The 24,156-nt window shown below is 34.9% G+C and overlaps 1 protein-coding gene across 1 annotated transcript; it reads left to right on the top strand.

The window, feature by feature from the left end:
* The first annotated feature begins 19,189 nt into the window (after positions 1-19,189).
* LOC128235938 (uncharacterized) lies at positions 19,190-24,008 on the top strand. Its single transcript, XM_052950725.1, has 3 exons — positions 19,190-19,202; positions 22,190-22,258; positions 22,663-24,008. The coding sequence occupies exons 2-3, from the start codon at positions 22,216-22,218 to the stop codon at positions 24,006-24,008; spliced, it is 1,389 nt and encodes a 462-aa protein (XP_052806685.1). The 5' UTR covers positions 19,190-19,202; positions 22,190-22,215.
* Positions 24,009-24,156: the final 148 nt, after the last annotated feature.

Raw genomic sequence — 24,156 nt, forward strand, 5'->3', positions numbered from 1 at the left:
TTTTTAATACATGTGTGACTGTCCTGAGTACTTTAATACTCAGTTAATTAATTTGAATGAGATTTCTTGTTAACATTCACAGGTACAAATCGATGTGTTGTTAGGCATTGATGTGTCAAATTGATGTATAATATTCATGTTTCTTTGTGTTTACGTATTACGTTTTAAAAACGTATCATTTTGAAATAGCATAGATTCATGCTTACGTTTTCATTCTAAGTATTTTTTATGTCAAAAAGATCATTTATTCCAGTTATGCCATGGAAACTTGCATTTACATGCACAGAAGCAATCTTCTGTTATTGCTCTGAGGCAACCTTCTGGCTGGCTAGGCTTGCCATTCTATTATTCCTGAGTTTTTTACTGTAAGTTTTAAGTATTCTTTATAATTCCATTAACCGTTATATTACAAATAGTATAGTCACAACAGTTTTCATTGGTTAAAACTTGTGTGCGGTGAAACTCCTCCAAAAAAACAACAACACAGTGAAATTGTCAATATCTTCATTTTTGCATTTTTTGAAGATATTTTTTATAATCTTGCAATATAGAATAAAACTATTTTCACCATGTATTTTCTTCCTTGGCAACCCTTCTCAGGTTCTGCATTTTTTTTTGAAATGCATCTGCTGTTGTTATGGCAAAACCCAAAGAGGATTTTTTTCTGCGATTTTTGGTTGGTTACTTTGTTGCTGTAGGAAGAGTTCGTGGCTGTCTTGTTTCTTTCACACTCATAAGCTTTTTCAACATGAATACTTCATTTTTGAATTTTGTTGTTCTCTTTTTTGCAAATGACAAGTCAGCCATCTTGGAAGTAGAATGATGCATTATTGGACGGAAAGTTGAAATTAAACAGACCGTTAAGGATAAAACATTGGCTCTAAGGACTTAAGATGATTTGCAATTGATGAGCAATTATAAAGTATGCGTTTTGTTGTTATGTTTTGTTTCGTTAAGGTATAAAAGACAGAAAAAGGTTATAGATATTTACTTACTGTTGCAAAAAGCATATCATCACACGTACTGATTCCAGGTTAAACAATTTAAATTATCATGATGATACTATATGTATAAAAAATGTATTCCTTATTGATATTATGTACTTATGCGCTCAGTATTCTGAAGAACTCACCATTTTGGCCTACACTAATTTCCTCAGAGCAATTAACACGAAGGACAAACTTTGATGCCACTCAGTCATAATATGTGCAACAAACAGGAACGAAATGTTTCAAGCAAGGTTACCACCTTTCTGCAATATTCTTCTTGGAAGTATTTCTTTACGGACAACTTCACCGGCTTTTGGAAAGTGTATCCAAATTTACCAGATGGAAATAATGTAGGAAAGCTAATCTCTTCAAGATTCTCATCACGGAATAAGTGTGTATTCTTATTTGCAATTAACATTGAGCATTTAAAGGGACTGTACACCAGGTTGGCTTGAAAAAAGTTTTTTTCTGTAACGAATCTCAGGACAATTATTTAATAAAAAGTTTTACTCTTTGATACCATTATTGTAAAACAATACCAAAATGTAAAAAAAAATCGAGACGGAGACCGGGTTCGAACCGGTGTCGCCAAAATTGCAGTCCAGTCTTGTATCCACCGTGCTACGAAGGCTAACCCTAAACAGTTGGAATATTTAAGCTGTATACATAACTTGGTAATATCACGTGATAACATCGACTAGCCAATCACACATAAGGAATCTTTTTTAATGGAAAAATACGAAAAAACTGCGAAAAATTAATTAATTGTAAACTATATGGTACTTCGGTAAGTACGTTTCAATGCATTGTACACATTGATACCAAGTTTATGTCAGTTTTCGACAATGTTCCTTTTTTCATCATATGGATTACAGCCCCTTTAAAAGTATTTTTCTTGCATCAGTTGTCAGTTGGCTGTACGCATATTTGAAATTGTACTTTTTATGTAATATTTGAAATAGGCATTACTTTCTCTGTCTCAGATTCGTCTGAGCTATTCTCTTCAGTCTGATATATTTTTGCCACTGTCTTGTTCTGAATGTCTTCTTTTTACAGAACGTCTTACGATTAACCGCTATTCCCAATTAATTTATTCCAAGTAACACTATCATCTTCAACCCATTCAGCCCCCATGTAGTGTGTATGTCCAAATTCTTATACACGACATTTAATTGTATAAATCTCTGTAGTGCACTTTTTACTCTGCCAGCTCTGATGTACTGAAAGAATAATTAATGACCTTGTAGTCCATCGCCTGCTTCAGTTTTTAAGGCAAAAATCAAGCCCCTGAAGGGTTTCCAGGAAAGCTTTCAGGAATTGTGTCAACCTTTTCTGGATAATAGACATTTGCTATTATTGCACTCTGTCTGACTTTTGAAAATGCTTGCATATTCATGAATTTATATCGATGTGATAATAATCTTTCTTCAAAAATCTATAGTAGTTGCAAGTCATTATGTATCTATTGATGGTATGGTATATTATTATGTCGGCATCTGCCTATGGAGGCATTTTAATCTCATGGCCTAATATATCGCAAACATTTTGTGTTCAGCAGAATCACTGTGAGATAAACATTTAGAAAATAGAACACCTTGAAAAGGTACATTGTCAACACATACAACTGAACATTTGCGCAACATTCTACTGCAACAAGAACAAACATGTTCTGAGAACATTCTAGCACGTTTTCCACTAGCTACTGTAATGTCCGAGTGTATTTGCTCTTACTTTAATTTGCTCTTTTGCAAAAAATTCTATAGCTGCTTTGCAATAAGAGTATCTGTTTTGCTCTCACGTTTTAATGTTCTATGTCAATTTGTCTTTATATTTCCTTCTGTTTTCTTTGCTTTTGTTGGTATAGTGGATGACCTTTGGTGATATTTAACTATGCTATGAGACATCAGTTCAGTTTCATGTTATGACCGCTATTTGAACCACTGATTTTGCTCACTTGAAAGTTACTGCTGATAAAGCGCAGATTACAGTATAAATCAATGTTTGTTCAAATTGAGCTCTTAGTATCAGTGAATTATAATTAGCACTCCTTTCTCAATATAGCTTTGGACTTAATCCATAGAAAGATATTTGATGTAGAGCTACAGTTGATAGTTATACATGATATGATTTGGTTAGAACGAAAACTACTGCCCGCAGTTTCGTTATACTCTGATGAAATTTTGGTCTCCGGCATTCGAGCGTTCAGTATGATTACCTTTTAAGGCTGATTATTGGAGCACTTTTGAAAGAAAGTAGTACCATATTTCATACATACATGAAGCCTGAAAAGGGCTCCGTATAGTTTCAACATTATTCATGAAAAACTATGCTATAATATTAGTTTTGCTTCTATGGGAGCAAAAGTTATAATGAATTGTTATTCATAGTTTGCTGTCCTGTTTAATCAGTATTGGATAAATTCAAGTATTTTCATATGTAATTTGCTTAGGCTTTACGTACTTTTTAAAAGATTTACCGAGATGTAAAGAACTCTTCCTGACGGCTTGTTTTGAGTCACATGGGAATAATTCTTGAAGAGCCAGTGCGGTTTTAATTTTTAAAAAATGAAGTTATAATCGCACGCATTGATTGGTCAGACTAAGTCACATATCTATGTGTATTTTCTTGAAAGCGATCTGATACATGATGAATGCATAGCATTCGCTTCAAGCGTTGTTGTTACTTGTTATATTTTGTTAAATATTGGGGTGTAAGGATACATTATAAAATATTCTTGTTCATGTATATAACTACTAATTTTCCTACATAAATAACTCGGTAAGTGTTGGTCTGGTTGCATACATAAACAATCATATATTGTGACAATGATGAAAAGTATATAACCGGATAGGATTTTCAGAAGGAAGTTTGAGATATAGAGGATATTTGTTAATTTCAGTGTAAGATCGTATTTTATTTCACGAGTGTCATAGAAAAACATAGTTTCACGAGTGGCGAAGCTGATAAGCGTATTTTCGGAGTTTTATTAGTTTTTTTTATATTTCTTAATTACCCCCTTTTTTGATAAGGGTGGGTTTTACGCCGCTTCCCGTGGGGCGCCCCTCATGCAAAATTATAGCTGTCAACTTTTCTATATCCGGTTTGTTGTGAAATAGTTCTCTGCTATTCATTCTTATAGTTTATTATTCGCTAGTTTTTTAGTGCAATGCTTTTATGAACAGTAATCAATGAAGTTTTATAAGTGCACATATGTTCAAAAAAATAATGAAAACACTTTTATTTTTAGTGGGGAATGAATACATAACCAAATTACTACGCCGCTATTTAATGAATGCAAATTTGGAAGGTCAAATGTGTAAGCAAAACAAATGCGGATACTCATTTGACTTTAAACATTCTTCTTAGCTTAAGACTGCATGTGTTTCATAGTAAATTAATATTCAGTCATCTTACTGTCAGAGACCAGTCTGTTTCACTTGAAAACAGGTTTGTTTTCAGATAAAGAGTGAATGGCACGCTAGTTTATTGACAAATTTTGAGGTGTGGGTGGGGTAAAATATCGTTTTTTTGTTAATTGTTGTGTGAATTTCCAGGAAGCTCATTTTACGTACTACAACGGCAAACAGACGATGATATAAAATTATATTTATGTTCGAACAGTTGTTTTTATCTGTAATTTGTTTGGTATGAAAGCAAATGTTCGAACATTCAGCTTCAAGATCAAGAAAATGTTAACCGGTCATAAACGGTAAGTTGTTAATTTCCAAATATATACTTATTTCGATCTATAAAACATTTAATTTCTAAATATTTTTTTGCCAACATTTACTGGTTCAAGCGTCAAGTGTTCTGTTTTGATCAAGGCAAGTAACTACAAAGGAAATTAAAAGTAGTTCTGAAAGTTGATATTTTCACTGTTGTTATTTCAATGTTAAAACCCCATATTTCATCGAAAAGCATGAAAAAAAAGTATTGACTATAATGACACTATTCCTTTATTTGAGCACTTTAAGAACATCAATGTTTCTCTTTTTGTTATTGTTTCATAAACCTTCTAGTAATAATGAAAATTTCTATAATTATTGATGTTTTATTTGAAGATGAGGCCTTTCAATGCAAGATAAGAATATAGAATATGCATTTTTGTGATTTATTGAATTACAATTAGCTTGCAAGTGTGTAAATGTACAAGTGCCTGCATAAAAGGGGTAACTAATAAGGAAAGAGCATATTTATGCTTTAATTGCTTCAAAATGGACATGGAGTAAGGCAGATTCTTACAGAAACCGTCGGAGCGTCTTACCAGCGCAAATATGATACTACATACGTGCAAATTAATTTAGTTCGATTGTAAAATCAGCTATGAATCACTCTCGATTCCAAATCTTAAGCAGAAACCAGTATCATGTCCTTTTGAGCGGCCGCAATAAGGTACACCTGGTGGGAACTCACAACCTTAACGGTGAGAGACACACATCTTCACAACTAGACTTCTCTCACGTCATTTCTTAATAGCGATCTAACGATAAAGTATAAGATGTGTTAGCAAGATTAACGAGATTAATAAGAAATGCGTGTGTACTATTGTAATTTTAAAGTTCACTGCGGCTTTTCGAAATGCCGTTCCCGAACTCATAGAAGAAGAATTTTTGAAGACGTATCATTTTTTTTTAAACAGGATATACGTTACGGAAAAAAAATTGACTTTATACAGTCATGTATATAGTGTTTATAGACACACACTAAACATTACTCATAATATATCATTAATCCTTGATAAACATACCTTGTTTTCTTATTATATATGCACTGTGTTGTTTGTGGAGTTCTGTGCTGCTGTTCCATGTTTCTTGTTTGTGACTTTTTTGTGTGCTCTATGTCTTTGGCGTTTACCCAGTGCCATTAAACGTGGTTTATGTTTAAACCTTTGACAACTGAGCTTCTTTCGGTAGTTTTTCACAAGTATTAAATTTTTCGATATTAATGGTCATAGAAATAAGGTCATTTAGTACACATCTTTGTACACATGGGTAATAACATATATATCATATATGAGATTTCAGTGTGTTGTCGTACATATATATATATACAGATTTATTGATATATCCTTACTACAATTAACATTTAGTTATAGTGTGTAACGTTCTGCTAAATATTTCAGGTAAAAAATAATCATCAAAGTTCTAATTAACGTGTTGCTTTAGTGTCTTGTATTAGATAATAAAATACATGTTTAAAAGTTCAACGTGTCTTGAACGTACAAGTTAATGTCTATGTCATACACACGCTATACAAAATAGTTTTCATGCCAGTCTTATATCACGCATAACCCAACGTATTCCGAATTTCACAAGTACCCACCCGACATGTTGAATGCATTCTGAAAAGCATGTTTTACACTTGTCATCTCTATACCATGTCGGAGAATCATCACATAGTATCTTAAAAATATGATACGCTGTTGCCATACACACGGAACACTCAGCTATGCAGATTTTCACAATGCTTAGCACTTTATCATTCTCGTTTGTCGTTAGAAAGTCATAAATAGGACAAGGTCCAAAAATGCCTGAAGCCTCAACAATCAACAGAACAGCGCTGATAAGATAAAGCACGTACATCTCATGTTTCAGATCCTTTTTGAATTTCCTTCCATGTACCAGTTTATGTCTTACTTTATACATTGATGGCAATGCGAATATGACGCAGTGAAGAATGCATGCCAAAACATGATGTGGATCCTGAAATAGATGCAGTACGTTTAAAAAGTCCACAAAAGGTTATCATACCGTTTTAATTAAACAGTTTATTACGTTAGCAATTGTTTATTAAGAAGCAGACGGAAAACTGAACATTTTACCTGTATGAATATGGAAAACATTTTTTGTTTCTATATTTGTTAACTATTGATCCCAAAATATATTAAGTCTCCTACGAGCTCCGTTCTTGTATTAAAATAATAACATGAAAAATACAGTTTATTAAACGAAACATTGCTTGGTAGGTATAAGACTGTGGTATGTATGAAACGCCCATGTTCAAAAACGATATTTAAATTCGTTAGTTCTGTTATTTTTATAAATTGCTCACAAAAACACAAGAGTCACTGTTACAACTTTATATCACTAAATCCAAAAAATAATCAGTTTACAATGCCCGTAACCGCAAATAGTCCTAAATCAGGTTTATGGTCCGCGCGTAATGCCGTAATAATAATATTAACATTGTTCCATCGCAAAAGAAAACATTCGGTCAAACTTGAACTTTAAAATTAATATCCATAAGTAAGAATTGAATAAAAAGTTTAAACAAAGCTTACTTACCATTTCCACACATACAGTTCCGATAATATCTAGATGTTCAAGACCAATCCAAGTCAGAAACTTCCTTGGCAGTGCAGACGTGGCACTAAATTCATGGGGGTTTTTTACTTTCGATTTTATTGAATTTATATTGATCGGTATTACCTCATGCGAGTTTTGTGATACAATCATTATCCCATTTAGATGACGTCGTCTCTGTAGTTTGGATTGCATTATGAGTATTGGTTTAAGTATCAAATCACGCGGCGCTATTGTATAGACTGATATCATAAACTATAATGTTTCTCTATGAAATGTAAGTTTAAAAGGTTTTACATTGTATATATGAAAGGCACTGATAATATAAAAATATTTCTAATGCATGGAATAAGTTGTTCTTTGATTAAGGCATTCAACTTCCTAAAAACTTATATCATTGGTTTCACTTATTGTTACGGTCTTTAAAGTTAAGGAACTTTAAAACGTCGTATTGTGTAGCAAGTTATTTTCTTCCATACATACCATTCTGACTTAGAAAAAAAACAAGAAACAAGATTTGTCAACTGAACGTGACAAATGCCCCCGATAAGGAATTGGCAGAGTCATAGTCAACTGACCTTTCATCTCATAATATCCTCTTTGATGGTAGCAAAAGTAAGCATCACTGTAAATGATGATTATCAAAGGAATGGAAAAGGACAATTACATAACCCAATTACAGCTTTCAATAAAAGCAATGCCTTTGTAAGGTTTAGATACATGTGAATATAGCAATAGGAAATGCATTGATGATTGACCTTTGACCTTCTGACCTCAAAATCAATGAAGGTCATATGTTGGACTATGGCAACCAACCAATAAAGAATCATGGTCGTAGACCAAACCGTTCTCGATTTATTATAATACAGTTAAACAAAATGTAGTTATGGCCGCCTCTCAGGCATCAGGTGGTAGTCTTTCGCCACATCTAGTAGGTCCCTGTATAATACAGTAAAACAGAATATAGTTATGGCCGCCTCTCAGGCATCAGGTGGTAGTCCCTCGCAACATCTAGTAGGTCACTGAATGATACAGTAAAACAGAATATAGTTATGGCCGCCTCTCAAGCATCAGGTGGTAGTCTCTCGCTACATCTAGTAGGTCCCTGTAGTATACAGTAAAACAGAATATAGTTATGGCCGCCTCTCAAGCATCAGGTGGTAGTCTCTCGCTACATCTAGTAGGTCCCTGTAGTATACAGTAAAACAGAATATAGTTATGGCCGCCTCTCAGGCATCAGGTGGTAGTCCCTCGCTACATCTAGTAGGTCCCTGTATAATACAGTAAAACAGAATATAGTTATGGCCGCCTCTCAGGCATCAGGTGGTAGTCCCTCGCAACATCTAGTAGGTCCCTGAATGATACAGTAAAACAGAATGTAGTTATGGCCGCCTCTCAAGCATCAGGTGGTAGTCCCTCGCTACATCTAGTAGGTCCCTGAATGATAAGTAAAACAGAATGTAGTTATGGCCGCCTCTCAGGCATCAGGTGGTAGTCCCTCGCAACATCTAGTAGGTCCCTGTATAATACAGTAAAACAGAATATAGTTATGTCCGCCTCTCAGGCATCAGGTGGTAGTCCCTCGCAACATCTAGTAGGTCCCTGTATAATACAGTAAAACAAAATGTAGTTATGGCCGCCTCTCAGGCATCAGGTGGTAGTCTTTCGCCACATCTAGTAGGTCCCTGTATAATACAGTAAAACAGAATATAGTTATGGCCGCCTCTCAGGCATCAGGTGGTAGTCCCTCGCAACATCTAGTAGGTCCCTGAATGATACAGTAAAACAGAATGTAGTTATGGCCGCCTCTCAGGCATCAGGTGGTAGTCCCTCGCAACATCTAGTAGGTCCCTGTATAATACAGTAAAACAGAATATAGTTATGGCCGCCTCTCAGGCATCAGGTGGTAGTCCCTCGCCACATCTAGTAGGTCCCTGTATAATACAGTAAAACAGAATGTAGTTATGGCCGCCTCTCAGGCATCAGGTGGTAGTCCCTCGCTACATCTAGTAGGTCCCTGAATAATACAGTAAAACAGAATGTAGTTATGGCCGCCTCTCAGGCATCAGGTGGTAGTCCCTCGCAACATCTAGTAGGTCCCTGTATAATACAGTAAAACAGAATGTAGTTATGGCCGCCTCTCAGGCATCAGGTGGTAGTCCCTCGCTACATCTAGTAGGTCCCTGTATAATACAGTAAAATAGAATGTAGTTATGGCCGCCTCTCAAGCATCAGGTGGTAGTCTCTCGCTACATCTAGTAGGTCCCTGTAGTATACAGTAAAACAGAATGTAGTTATGGCCGCCTCTCAAGCATCAGGTGGTAGTCTCTCGCTACATCTAGTAGGTCCCTGTAGTATACAGTAAAACAGAATGTAGTTATGGCCGCCTCTCAGGCATCAGGTGGTAGTCCCTCGCAACATCTAGTAGGTCCCTGTATAATACAGTAAAACAGAATGTAGTTATGGCCGCCTCTCAAGCATCAGGTGGTAGTCTCTCGCTACATCTAGTAGGTCCCTGTAGTATACAGTAAAACAGAATGTAGTTATGGCCGCCTCTCAAGCATCAGGTGGTAGTCTCTCGCTACATCTAGTAGGTCCCTGTAGTATACAGTAAAACAGAATGTAGTTATGGCCGCCTCTCAAGCATCAGGTGGTAGTCTCTCGCTACATCTAGTAGGTCCCTGTAGTATACAGTAAAACAGAATATAGTTATGGCCGCCTCTCAAGCATCAGGTGGTAGTCCCTCGCTACATCTAGTAGGTCCCTGTAGTATACAGTAAAACAGAATGTAGTTTTCATAAAACTTTTGGCCTTGATATTTACCCTTCTACCCTCCGAAACAACAGGAGATATCTACTTGTCAATGGCAAGTTACATTCTATGGTGGTAGGTCACACTGTTCTCATGTAAGTGCGCAAGTTCTCATAAGACATTTGACTGTGACCTTGAATTTTGACACACACACTATGACCTCAAAATCAAACGCCTTTATGGTCAATGATAATTTACTACTGAAGTGTTATGGTCCTAGATCATACAGTACCCAAGTCATTGTCCGGATAAAGTGTGCATAAGAACTGACCGTGTGGAAAACTCCTAGGACAGTTCGGGAGGTACATGCAACGCTATATGTATGTGGAAAGTGACGGAACGGGACAGGACGCTTGGAACCGTTCTCGAGTGATTACGTGGGAAAATTATTCATACACGTTAGGGAAAAATTAAGGTACTAAAGTTCAGAAACAATTAAAATAAAATAAATGACGAGCAAGGCCAATATAGTTGTAAAATGTATTCATTGGATGGCTATGACATCCAAAAACCGATTACTGTCGCGAGGTGTGTCGCCCCAACAAATCAGCAAGGGGTCCAACACTGTTCTTCAGCGGAATTTTTAACTGTATAGGCTAACAGAACCATATATCATGCATTGCAGTTATTATTTAATGCATGATTATACTATATATTACTTTCCTAAAGTCGTCTTTCAGTTCCTTTATTGATAGTTGAAACAATATCATTTAATGATCTTAATTCAATAAGTATATAAAATGACGTACTCATAATCTTGGAAAACACAATATAATGTATAATACTACAGAGTGAATGTGCATGTACTATATGCTAATATGCAGGATTGAGCAGTAAACGTATTGCTTGTTTGCTGTATTTTGTATGTATTTACAAAACGACATTGAAAGTTCGTGAGTTAAATTCTACATAACCAACGTGATAGAGCATAATCACTTTATTATACAAAAACCGCTATAGGTACACCAGCTTAACAAATAGTTAGTAAAAGGATTGGCAAGATATGGCCGTGAAACGAACGAACTCCATAATAGGTCTTAGTGACACAAATGTTATATACAAAGAGTAATAACATTTTGCTAATGCTATAGTGACCTATGCCCTACCCGTGCTGGAATAGCCTGTTAAGCAAAGTGGGATAACCCGGCAACTTCTGTCTGCATTTAAACAATCATATTGCCTATAGTCAATGGAAAATCCAATACACAAACCGCAATTTCTTGGTAATGCAATAATGCAACAACCAATTGCCAATAGCAAATGCAATATCCGCAATCTCATGGCAACACAACGCAACGCAACAATGCAACCACGAATTTCCGATAGCCAATGAAACATCAGCAATCTCCTGGCAATGCAACGCAACGCAATCATGCAACCACCAATTGCCAATAGCCAATGTAAAATCAGCAATATCCTGGCAATGCAACGCAACGCAACTATGTAACCTTCGGGACGCCAAGTACTTGGACGTTCCCGGCCTTGAGAAATATACAAACAGCAGACTCGTTCTGACTTTGTAATTCCAGCATCGGGATTATCAGTGATATTAATATCTATATTCTATAAAAAATAATTGACTTTAGTGTATAAATCCCAATTTGATATTTATAGCCTATTTGTGGATTCCCTCACCCAGTGATTACTAGCACCGAGGTGCTCGACCAAGGTGAAGGTCTCGACAAGCCCAAAAACAACTAAAATACAAATTATATATGTATATATGCATTTTTAGACTGTAATGGAAGACAGCCCAACCAAATCTCGGCTTGCGAACTTTTCCCCTTCTTCACGACTGACTAAAATTGAATTATGAATTACATGTGGAACCTTGGAAAGCGGAAACCAATATTAAATACTACGGAAAATGCCGTCTACCCTTAATATCCAAATAATACAAGTTCATTATTTAGCAAAAATGGAGCTAATTTTTGCAAACAGAAAGGTATTTCCGATGTCCATGGTTCCTTATTTCGACATGGTTAAATAAAAGAACAAAATAGATGCACATTCCACAAGTAAAGAAACTACATTTTTCCAATCCTAACACGATGTAAAGAAGGCTGGTCCAGTCAAATGAATCTAAAACAAAATTAGTTCCACAAAAGTACAATTTACCAACCCTAACACGATGTAAAGAAGGCTGGTCCAGTACAATGAATCTTAAACAAAACTAAAGTGGGAGTTGAACAATCTGTCATGTCCTCTTTATGTTAGCATCGGTTGAGTGTCACGTACGGAACCCAAATGCACATGAGTTTCAGTTATGATTCATCACAATTATCTCTAGTTAATACGGGCTTGAAGACAAACTCGAAGCGTTTGTCTGTACAAGCCCTCTTACGGTTTGTACGTGTATGCAAGGGACTACCTCTTTTTGCCGGAGTGATAGGCATTAAAGAATTTGGGCACCACTGAACCATGAAAATGAGAGCCAGAAAAGCTCGTCATACATTGTTCATATAAAGCGCGTGCATGCCGGCAAGCAAATTGTACATGTTTAGGGCGGGGTTTGACATCCGTTAACCAATGAAATCAATACGGAAATACCCGAGGTACATGTACAATCCACATTCGGCACTTCCATAAAAGGAGTGGAGAACAGTTATTATGAATACACTTCTAAAGAGTACTTCTTTTAACCGGAAATTATATTTCATAACTCTGCAATAATAATACAACACGAACAGGGTTTGTCATAACAATTGTTTTTTTACCCCTCATCTTAAAAAATACTATCTAAACCGGATATCTAAATAATTAAGATAAATGAATTTATGCGCATTTTACGACATCTGAAGTAAACAATGATTCGCATATATCAATATCATGATGCAATTACACGGATTTAACGTTGCTTTCACGGTTAGTTGAACTAAGAATTATACTTATTATTGTCAGATGTTACTGTTTGGACACCATAATGACATAACGTTGGTTTTTACGTAATAAACAAGCTAAGTTGATGCAATCGGTATCCACATCATCAATCGATATGACCTTCACGGCTTCAGGTCATAATTTATGACTCATCATAGATGCCAAACTAACTGTTAACTGGGCGACTGTGTACTTCGTTTATAGTATTGTATAATTAAAGTATTGAAAAAAAAATATGAATATACATATAAGAAAATAATTTGTTTCTGCCCCCTGTGGTTTACCATAAGCATGCACAATGATTTTTAATGAAAAACAAATGTTCTTTTAGAGTTAGTTTTCACTTCTTAAATTTTAACATTTTTTTTCAATACTTTAATATAGTAATTTCGTATTTTTCAATTAAAAAAGATTACTGGGTATGTCTACTAGGTAGAATTCATTGCTTATGCCTGATTGGCTAGTCGGTGTTATCACGTGATATTACCAAGTAGGTTAATCGCTTAATTTTGTCACCCGTTTTGTGTAAGCCTTGATAGCTCAGTGAGTAAGAAACTGGACTTCAATTTTGGTGACCCCGGTGGGAACCCGGTCTCCGACACACTTTATTTTTTACATTTTGGTACTTTTTTATTACAATTAATACCAGTATATCAAAGCGTAACACATTCTATAAGATAATTGTCCTGAGATTCATTACAGAAAAAGACTTTTTTGTGCTAATCTGTGACACAGTCCCTTCAACCATTTAGGCCGACTTGTAGGCACTCCTGCTCTTTTACTGCTGCCACGATTGTGGGTACCCTGGTAACCTGAGTGTAATTATGCCCAGTGAGGTGATTAAACCCACCATGGCAGCCGGAACTCTATATAGCTACTCAGAGCTAACTGGGCGGCTGGTCCTAACCCAAACACACAAACTATTTCAGCATAAATATATATATATTGACACATGAATAATGACTCAGTTCTAAAATTAAAAATGTTTATTGTAATAATATTTTTGTCATGGCGGAGTTGGGCATATGACTCGCGAATAATTATGCGATAAAGATGTATGAATGAAATTACAGAAAAAACACTTCAGCACAAATAATGAAATCAAATGTTTAGTAATTTATAATTTGTTTTTAATGGGAGGATTCGGGAGGGGTTTCCCCTCCCGACAACCATCAAATTTGGCATGTTTGACCTGGTTTCAACAAGCATTATAATGTGAGTATTATAGATTATGAACCCGGATGAGGCTTCAGCATAAAAGGCAGTGTTTCTTATTGGCAGAATTACATGATAACACTAGAGCTACAGTGTCTTACTGGTGATTTTATTTTACCAAGGTTTTCAGAAGGATACCTTTAGGCGAGATGAAATGTATTGACATGTCTCGCTTAAACTGGCACATATTTTCGCACAGAATTTCTTTAAGTTAACCTCTTTTCAAAATTATTCAGATGAAGGCATGTATAAGCATGCAAGACAGTTTTAGACAAATTCTTTCCTACGAAGTAAAAAATGACATTTAAGTAATTAATTATTTAAATGGACAAGCAATGTTAATAATACCTTTTTTTCTCCTGCATATAATCAGAAAATGCGGGGTCGTTAGTTCAGCACAAAAACAGTGGCAGTTTTTGCGATGTTTTTCAGAAGTTTTTTAACATGCTTGTATGTGTGCAATTTACTCTTCCTAATAGCTGTTTCGACTTGAGATAGAATATGGTCGAGAAATATTTTCTTCTCAATTTGTTCTTAAAACACAGTCTATATGAATTACTTAAAAAGCGATATTGTTCATGTAAAATTAACAAGACATTTACAATGCCAGTTCTAATATAGTATTAAAGCATAGGCATACCAAAACTCAAAACATTTTTATTATATATGCTTTGTGGTGATTTATAGACATTTATAAACAATAAAAACAATTTTTCACTGTTTCAAACATATTGATATATTTTTTAACTGTTTGAAAATTCAGCCAGCTCTCAAATAAATATTGAATCCCATCAATTTAAACTGGTATGCCAGAGATGTGTAAATTGAGTATGTTGTATAGGCTATAAGGGTGTCAATGATTGTATGTTTGGGTAGGTGTTGTGCATTAAATTAATTTTCCTTTCTTATTAATTTAAACAGACCCGGGAGGAAATGATGATGAACCAGCCAGACCACCCGGCCGAGCTGTACTTGGTGTATGCCAACTTGCCGTCATGCTAAAATTTGTTAGCACTTCAAGATTATATAATGGAAAATTGTATCCAAACTGAAGTAAATTTGGTCATATAAGCCCATTGATACTGTTTGATCCATTCCTAAATGAATTTCTTTCATGTTGTTTGTCAATCATTTCTGGTGCGGCTTTGATAATAATGTTATTTTCTAATGAAACTTCTGACTTGTATTGGTCTTTGGTCTGTTATGATCCCTGCGGGGACGAACTGATGGTTAAACCCCGGCCAAATGCCCCCGCACCCCAGAGACTCTATATAAGGCCCAATCTCCGCTAAATTTGGCGCTATGACAAAACCACCGCGGTCACACGCCCTGCGGGGCCAAAATACCAAAACAGCAATGCGGGAAATATATATTTAACCAAAGTTTAGCAAACTAAATTACTCAAATACAATATATAACATGTAGCTACCAAAGAGGGTATTATATTCAATCGATAAACCGTTCACAATTGCAACTTAATAAATCTAATACATCCGTTTTAAAAGCATCTTGTTTAGATCTGCAACTCGAAGTAAGAGAAGATAAATTGAGTATCAATCTTTATGATAAACGTGATGATTATAATTTTAAAATAATTAAATACCCTACTTTAGATGGAGATGTTCCTAGTTCACAATCATATAGTGTTTTTATTGCACAGTTGATAAGATTTGCTATATTATGTACAGATGTAAAAAAAATCAGCTCTCGTAGTAAACTTATGACGGAAAAACTTCTAAAACAGGGTTTCAGATATTATGAATTAAGGAACACTTTCTCTAAATTTGTTAATGTTCATTATAATCTCATATCAAAGTACAAAAGTAGTCTTAAATCACTGATTGCTAATAGTACTTCTAATCTCGATTTTTATTGTGATGTTTTAAAGAAAATTTGTAAAATTAAAATGTTTCCAGCAGGTAGATTGGCAGATAGACTCAGTGAATTACTTGGATTTTATTTAAACCGTGAATATAAAGGCAATATTTTGAAGAGCACTTGCTTTCTAGATTTGAAGATGAATTCCTGAAACAAAATATAGGGTTGAATATAGCATCCTTGCATAACTCAGCTTTCAGTCCTTTGATTTTATAATGATTTTGCTAATTCATGTTATCTGTAAAACCTTTTTTGGCTAGGTGGTTTTGGCTGACTCGGAGTGTTTTGGCATGTGATTTCATTTTCTTCAAATATTTTACATTTTCAAATCATTTGGAAGGAATAATTAGCTTATACATATCGCTTTTATTTTTGATAATGTTTTCTTTATTTCTTCCCAGTTGTGAACTCTATGATCACACAGTTTTAAACCTTTTATTTTATACGGCAGACTGTGTGTGATGTTTATAGTTTCAAACAATGACTGCATCGTACCATTGAAAAGTTTTTGCATTAGGTGCTCTGAATTGTATTCCTCCGTCTGCAGATAGGTCTCCAATCATAGAAGTACATGGGGTTTAACTAATAAGTTTTTTATTATTTGTTTTATTGTTAAGTTTCCTCAAGTTAATGCATACTTTGATAAGATTTTCCTTTTGCGTTCTATCTTTAATTAGGATTGTTGGGATAAGAATGAGGTTTTGTGCACTTAAACTGGTTTAAACCCCAGGTAAACTTACATGTTACTGACCGTTCTAAGGAGGTACCTAACAATCCTTGATAAACATACTTAGTTTTTTATATATAGTATGTATGCACTATGCTGTTTGTGGAGTTTTGTGCTGGTCTTCTATGTTTCTTGTTTGTGATTTTGTGTTCTATATCTTTGGCGTTTACCCACCACCATTAAACCGGGTTTATGTTTAACCTTTTTGCTACTGAGCTTGTTTCTTTAGCTTTTCGCATAAATATTAATATGTAAAACATTTAAGTACTGGGCGGGTTGGGCGGGCATTTTTATTTCGATCCGCAAATCTCAAAGTTTACCATAAAACTGTGATTCACGATTCATTGACCGGATTAATATCGGTAAAAATTGTACCTTAAACTACCGTAAAATATCCTGAACCAGTCCGTCATAGCATTAACGGTAACGACCGAGTATTCCGATTGCTTAGCAACGTGACAAACAACAATACACTTCAATCTCGCGAAATTGATAAAATCTATTTTTAATCAAAATGAATTAACTTATTTTGATAAATTGTGTCACTTTAACAAAATCTTATCAATTAAAACAATTTTTGTTCATGACGTCAGGCTTACAGTGAAACCTTGAAAAGGATCGCCAGTTGAAGAGATTTACAACTCGTACAACGTCAAGTAGTTTTCAAATGAATAAATTTCATGTTTTAATAATTAGGCTAAATACTATATAAAATATTTACAGATCTAATTAAATGCAATTTATCTGGCTTGATAAGAGGTCAAGAGGTTGAATTGTCGAGATGATACAAGTTTTGACTCGGGCCAAATATGTTATGGGTATTACAAAGTATCAACTTTTTAAGCACTGTTATTTATTGCCACATTTACTTTCAAATTTTCAGATAAAACAACCAGTATTGTTAATAACGATCGTTTCGGACTTTGGTGGCATTTAGTCGTTGGCATAATACCGGAATCGAATATCGAATATAAACACACACTGTATGTTTTGCAAATTCACGAACCAGAGAAAAAAGAACGGAACTAAAACCTAACTGCACTACAATAATTGTGTTTAGTATAAAATTACACCTCTAAGCTTGATTCACCGTCTAATGTACATTCAATGTCTACATGTATCATGCTACACGTGGAACTATTTACATTTTCATTTTAATATTTTCGGTTTGTTTTTATCACTCCAATGTGTGTATAATTAATATTTCTACTATAACTCGTACATGTTGTTGTCTTAATCATGGTTCAAGTTGGATTTGATAAAGAAAAAAGAATATTGTCAGTTCTGTTTGATTGCAATATAACTGTAATCAATGACTCATGAAAATTGCGTTAAAGGGACACTCTTATTCTAAATCAATACATACACATATATAACACTTACAAATTTTGAGTGATAAACTTTTAACTAATTACTAAATTATGCATTTATGGAAATATTTGATATTTACCACTCACTCAACAAGGTTGTAACCGTGTATTTAATAGCAGAAAGCGCAAAAACAATAAATGATTGGTGAATGCTAAAAGATTAACAGTGGTCTGCTGTAGTTTTATAAGGTTGAAATACCGTGTTGTATGCCAATTTCTTTCAAATTAACTCGGTATCATTCAAAAGAACAATTGTTTTCGACATTTATTCATCTTTTTTGGAAAATTAAGTCAATATTATTAATTGTGGTAAATCTTATTTGGGAGTAAGAGTGCATCTTAAACCAGTCAAAAGGTAGTACGAATGCATTCGTAATGTAATTTATTACTTTATACTTGTCTAATACATTTTCTATTTTAAATCAGAACACTCATGGACATATTTGTCTTGATTTTTGTGTTGTGTTGTTTAAGATAAGTTATTAGCATAAAAAATTAAGAAATTTGAAACGAGTATGCAGGTTTCGATCACGGCACTTATTGCATAAACCCCAGTTTTTAAATCAGCAAACCTTAAAATAGTCTGGTTTTCAATTTCAAATTTAGCGAGAGCTAATTTGGATTTTCTGAAATTGGAAGATACATTAATTTATTCTTCAGACAGTGCTATGATGCTTAAGGTACGATTAAACTCAAATGTTACTTGTTTCAAAGCGTATTCATAATAAGAAAAAATGTATCAAAACGACAAAAGCAGTGAATACTCTTTTCGCATGTATAGTGTATAAAGACGCTATGTGATAAATTATATGCATAGACACATTCATATAACATTAAGTGGGTTATGCGTGTTATCTTACGTAGGCACATAAGTTCATTGTTAACAAAAGATACATTTCTAAAATATATCTTAAGAAAACAATATAAAGTCTGAAACAGGTACATGCGAATAAAGCTGTCCAAATCTTTTTATATGGCAGGTGAAAGAAAATAGATGTCTATTCACCTGTAGAAGAACTTAAAAATAAAGGTGAGAAGAAAGATTATTTACTTAGCATAAGTAACCTTCTTTCAATTCTATTTATGTCAGATTTTAGACTTACCTTTGTAATAAAATACTTGCTAATTTAAATGCATTTTCAATGATACACTGAATAGAACGGAGAGTTTGTAAAACTCAATACAGATTGATTACATGCCCTATACATAAAAGTTATAAGTGATCTTATTTAGGAGTTTTACCTGTTCCCAAAATTTAAATTTAATAAACTGAATGAATAATGAAGACTATGAATGGGTAACAATATCCGTATATTATTTGTAAAACAGTTTTACTTTGTATGCTTGTTAATGCACATGCCCATGTTTGCCCCTTATAAAGGAATTTGACAGATTGCAAGTTTATCTCTGGAGGAGAGACTTTGTAAAAATCCCTGTGTCGAAGGTTTCCCAGGTATCTAAATTCCTGCACGAGGAATGATTTAGTGCGTGACTTTATCTATCACATGAACCTGGACCAGAGCGTATTTGATGTGAAACATATTAAACGGATACAGCACCCTTGTAGAGCACACATTGGTTATCAACCTAAAGTGGACGCAGTCATGTGTCTCGCGATAAACATCGCAGGCCCACGGAATATTGTTGATCGAGACAACACCTGCCATTTGAAATATTAAAAAAATGACGATTGCCAACATGCAAGGACTAAAAATCTTACCATTCGAACAAAGTGCAATGAAAATACTCAGCCGAACTCGTCGGCTATAAAAATCGATAATTGATGTGTTTAACAACAAGCATACCGTATATACGTACTAGAGAAAATATCCCAACGGCGTAATTTGACACATGTATCCGTTGAAGACGCACTAGTACTACAGCCGTCAGTCAGCGTCGGTTGTGTTTAAAACACAATACCCGGTGATCAAGAAGCTTACTCTGATTGCGCCCCTCATGACTGGAAGATAAGCATATCCAGACATATTCGCAAATTTAAGCTTTACTAGCGGTGTACATTAACCAGATGATGTAAACAGTACGATTGTAATTGTCTAGAGCGCAAAAAATAAACCTGGTGTTCCGTTTGGAAGTGTCACAATGCTTATCGGAAACGAAAACATATAAAAATAATCATTGGCCTTAAGAAAATGTCATCATAAAAACGTTATAGTTTAAAACATACTTAAATACAGTAGTCTACGGTCGATATTCGATAAAACTGATATATTATGTTTAACTGAAACTTAAGTAGCAATGATTAAAAAGCAGATTCCAACATTAAAAGAAACGCTTCAAAGCGGTACTAGAAATTCAGGTGGAGTAATATCCTATGTTCGAAATTATTGTGCAAGCTCTAATTTATGAGTATTGCAGCCAAACGACTCGTTGTTAAGTGTTAAATTAGCTGGAACGCAGTTTGGTCCTTATCTGAGTGCGCAACAAGCAAACACAAAGGACTTATCATTATTGCCAATATGCATAACACAATCGTAGGGATAAATCAATATTCTATGTTTCTAGACAATCTAAACTCTAGCACGGACGTTTTGCTTCATATTTTGTAGAGTTATTCAACCTTAATGTATTGGCGATTTGTCGCCAAAGGGACAACACATCAAAGACAGTCGGTTTGACCGTGCTGCAAATTAAATTACATATATATATCACGTGTTATATATATATATATATATATATATATAACACGTGATTTTATAACACCTAAATTAGAATTGCGTATTTTAAACTCAGATGTTTTTGGTTTTAACAATTTCCCGGTAATGCATCTGAATACACTTATTTTATCATTATTTAACACTCGATTTGCAGATTTTAAAGAATAAAAAGGGGTTTTAGTGGGGTGCGAACCCACGCCTATTAAGTCAAGACATTTTTACCTAAATACCACGAGGACTATCATAAATAAGCATACATTGATAAAATCACGTGATAATGTTTATCAACCAATCACGCTCTAACTGAGCTGATTACGCGAAAATGAAAATTGTCGTTTTCAAAACCTTTTTTGAGCAAATATGTTGTCTTGCTATAAAAAATAAGCGAGTCGGCAACTTTAAGGGTATAGTTCAACAAATCTGAAAGTCTTTAGTTGTAATATTTATAGTATATGCTATACTTCTGGTGTTCTTTCTCTTACCTGAATCAAAATAAGTACGTTTTTATAGTAAACACCATTGCTAAAATCAATAAGTTTGTATTGAATATAACTTTTCACTTCGACACATACTTTCTTTCTGTTTTGTTATTAGACTGAATATATCTACAGAAAATTTTCACGTACAATGATTCTTTGAAGTGTGTCACCGAAACATTTTTAAACCTTTTGTACCTGATTAAGATAAGACTATTAAGTTATTACCTAACAATCCTAGATAAACACACCTTTCCTAAATAGTATATATGTACTGTGTTTTTTGTGGAGTTTTGTGCTGTTGTTCCATGTTTCTGTTTTGTGATTGTTTTTTTTTTTGTGTTCTGTGTCTTTGGCGTTTACCCTGTGTCATTAAACAGGGTTTATGTTTAAACTTTTTGCTACAGGGCTTGTTTCTGTAGGTTTTTTCATATTAATATTACAAAAGTAAATTTCAAAGATTGAGTGATTTCCTTTTCGCTCCCTGTAGTTTCGAGTTGTACTGGATGTCCTATGTAATGAGTTCTGTATAATTGTAAATAACTATCATCGTAGAATGAATTTGAATTTTATTTGATATTTCTTATTTACTTAAATATGCACTCTTACTCCCTAGGGGATTTACCACATTTAATAATGTTGCTTTAATATTCCAAAAAGTATGAATAAATGTCAAAAACAATAGTTCTTATGAAGGATACCAAGTTTAATTTGAAAGAAATACGGTATTTCTACCTTATGAGACTATAGCAGACCATAGTAAATCTTTTGGCATTCACCAATCATTCAATATTTTTGCGCTTTCTGCTATTAAATACATTATCATTTATTTGTGCACTTGTTTACAAATAAGCTTTTTCATGCAGATTCGCTTCCCCCAAAACACCACTTGATGGAATTCGTTGTCAACGGTCACTTCGGTACAGGTGCAGATGGTATGAAGTATATACAAAATAAAATGCTGTTGTTGTCGAAACAATATCCATACATGACATTACAGGCCTCAAGTTATGTTATTAATAAAAGGGTAAATGAACAGCGCATTAAGTTGTATAACCGTTACAGTAAAGAAAGACGTCAATAAGCATCTACGATTTCATTATGTCTACTATATATTTATGATACCTTAAGTATAATCGTATTCATCTCATGGTTTAATATTCAGCACTGCCACATAATGTCTCGTCGGCGTCTGTCCGAGTGTGTGGTGAACAGGAAAACCTCATTGAGTATTTCCCTACAGTTCAGAATAAAATGTGTTTTGTCGGCTTATTACATCTACATTAAATGAACTGGCATTATCTTGTTCACTTTAAGCTAAAGTTTTATGCTGTTTCAGAGTTGCTAGATGAACTATACTCAATGTCCGTGCGTGTGTCGGAGGTGTTAGACCAGCTGGGTTACAGTGAGTCCATGGTGAGATATCGGTGTGAAGCGACTGAACGGTTGGATAGGCTACTTAACAGACACCGGACGGACTACTTAGGGATCACTATTGGCAGTAAGCAAGAGGGCTATTGTTGCCCCTTTGAGAGTGATAGAGACGTGATGTTTATCCACGAAACAGTCGTATGTAGACTGCAAGAAGATGGAACCAGCTCATTGCCTGACACTCTCACCGAGTTCATCATGGATAATAAGTACTGCAACCCTGGGTATTACAGACTGGAACTTATACGCAAGGCTAAAGAAGAAGATTCCAATATAACAGCTGCATTGGTTGTACACAGCAATGGAAGAGCGTATGTCTCTAGCCATAAATACACATACCTTCTTCGTAAGTCTTTTAACCTCAACACCGTATCAGGCCCTGCGTTGACAGAATGTAACGATTATCAAAGTTGGGACTATGTCTTTGCATTACCTTGCACCAGTCAAAAACAACTGCTCTCCGAGTGGATAAACAGACCCAGGTACCACAACTGGCCTTCGCCGGAGCTGATACAGGAAATACCACAGCTACCAGCATTCTTAGTTCCTGTTGGTTGTAAGAGCAGTGAAAATAAACACATGGAATGGAGAGTGTGCTTCATAGGTGAACTAAAACTCACGGAAAGTTTCATGGAATCTCAGTATAAATTATACATTTTACTTAAATATATTAACAAACATGTGCTTAAGCCTGTTTGTAAGGATATGTCATCCTTCATTATGAAGAATGTTGTATTCTGGTATGTTGAATCTACTTCCCGTGAATCGTTTTCGATTCATAATCTGGTTGTTAATATCATTTCCTGCGTAAAAGTGCTACAACAATCAATCAGAGATAACTTCCTTCCCTATTACATGATCCCGGACAGGAACCTCCTTAGAGGCAGAATTAACCTGACACAACGTCATCACCTGATTGCTAAGCTAGACATGCTGATACAAGAAGGTCCCCTTGTGATAATGAGATGCCCTAAAGTGCGTTTAGCCTTGCAGATGCATTCAGCTGAACTGATAAAGCAGGGGCTATGGAGGGTCAAGCTCGAGAAGCTGTGGGTGGAGATGTGGAACATGTGGTGGGCTTACTGCTTACCTGGAATAGAGGTGGAGGAGATGTTTAGGCAGGCAGGAAGATCTCATAGCTTCATCAATGTATGGCAAGAGATGAATGACTTGGTATGGCCACAGTGGAGACTATACCAGGGACAAGATTTTCCGACCATATACAGACGAAAAATACTAATTGCACTAAAATAATGATGTGGCAAATGTTAAGATGACCAAAGCATATAATACATCAGCACCAAGTATGACCATAACTTATAATGGATTTTTGTACGACGTTTTTAGACTTCAACTATGATATGCAATGCTTTTGATCCGCTTGTTTTGTAATGGAGTGTAA

This window comes from Mya arenaria, chromosome 5 (genome assembly GCF_026914265.1).
Source record: "Mya arenaria isolate MELC-2E11 chromosome 5, ASM2691426v1".
NCBI lineage: Eukaryota > Metazoa > Mollusca > Bivalvia > Myida > Myidae > Mya > Mya arenaria.

Bases quoted from the DNA above. Each gene is read 5' to 3' on its own strand.
- LOC128235938 (XM_052950725.1), top strand. From the start codon at position 22,216: ATGGAATTCGTTGTCAACGGTCACTTCGGTACAGGTGCAGATG. The intron at 22,259-22,662 runs GTATGAAGTATA...ATGCTGTTTCAG, and splicing joins CTTCGGTACAGGTGCAGATG to AGTTGCTAGATGAACTATAC.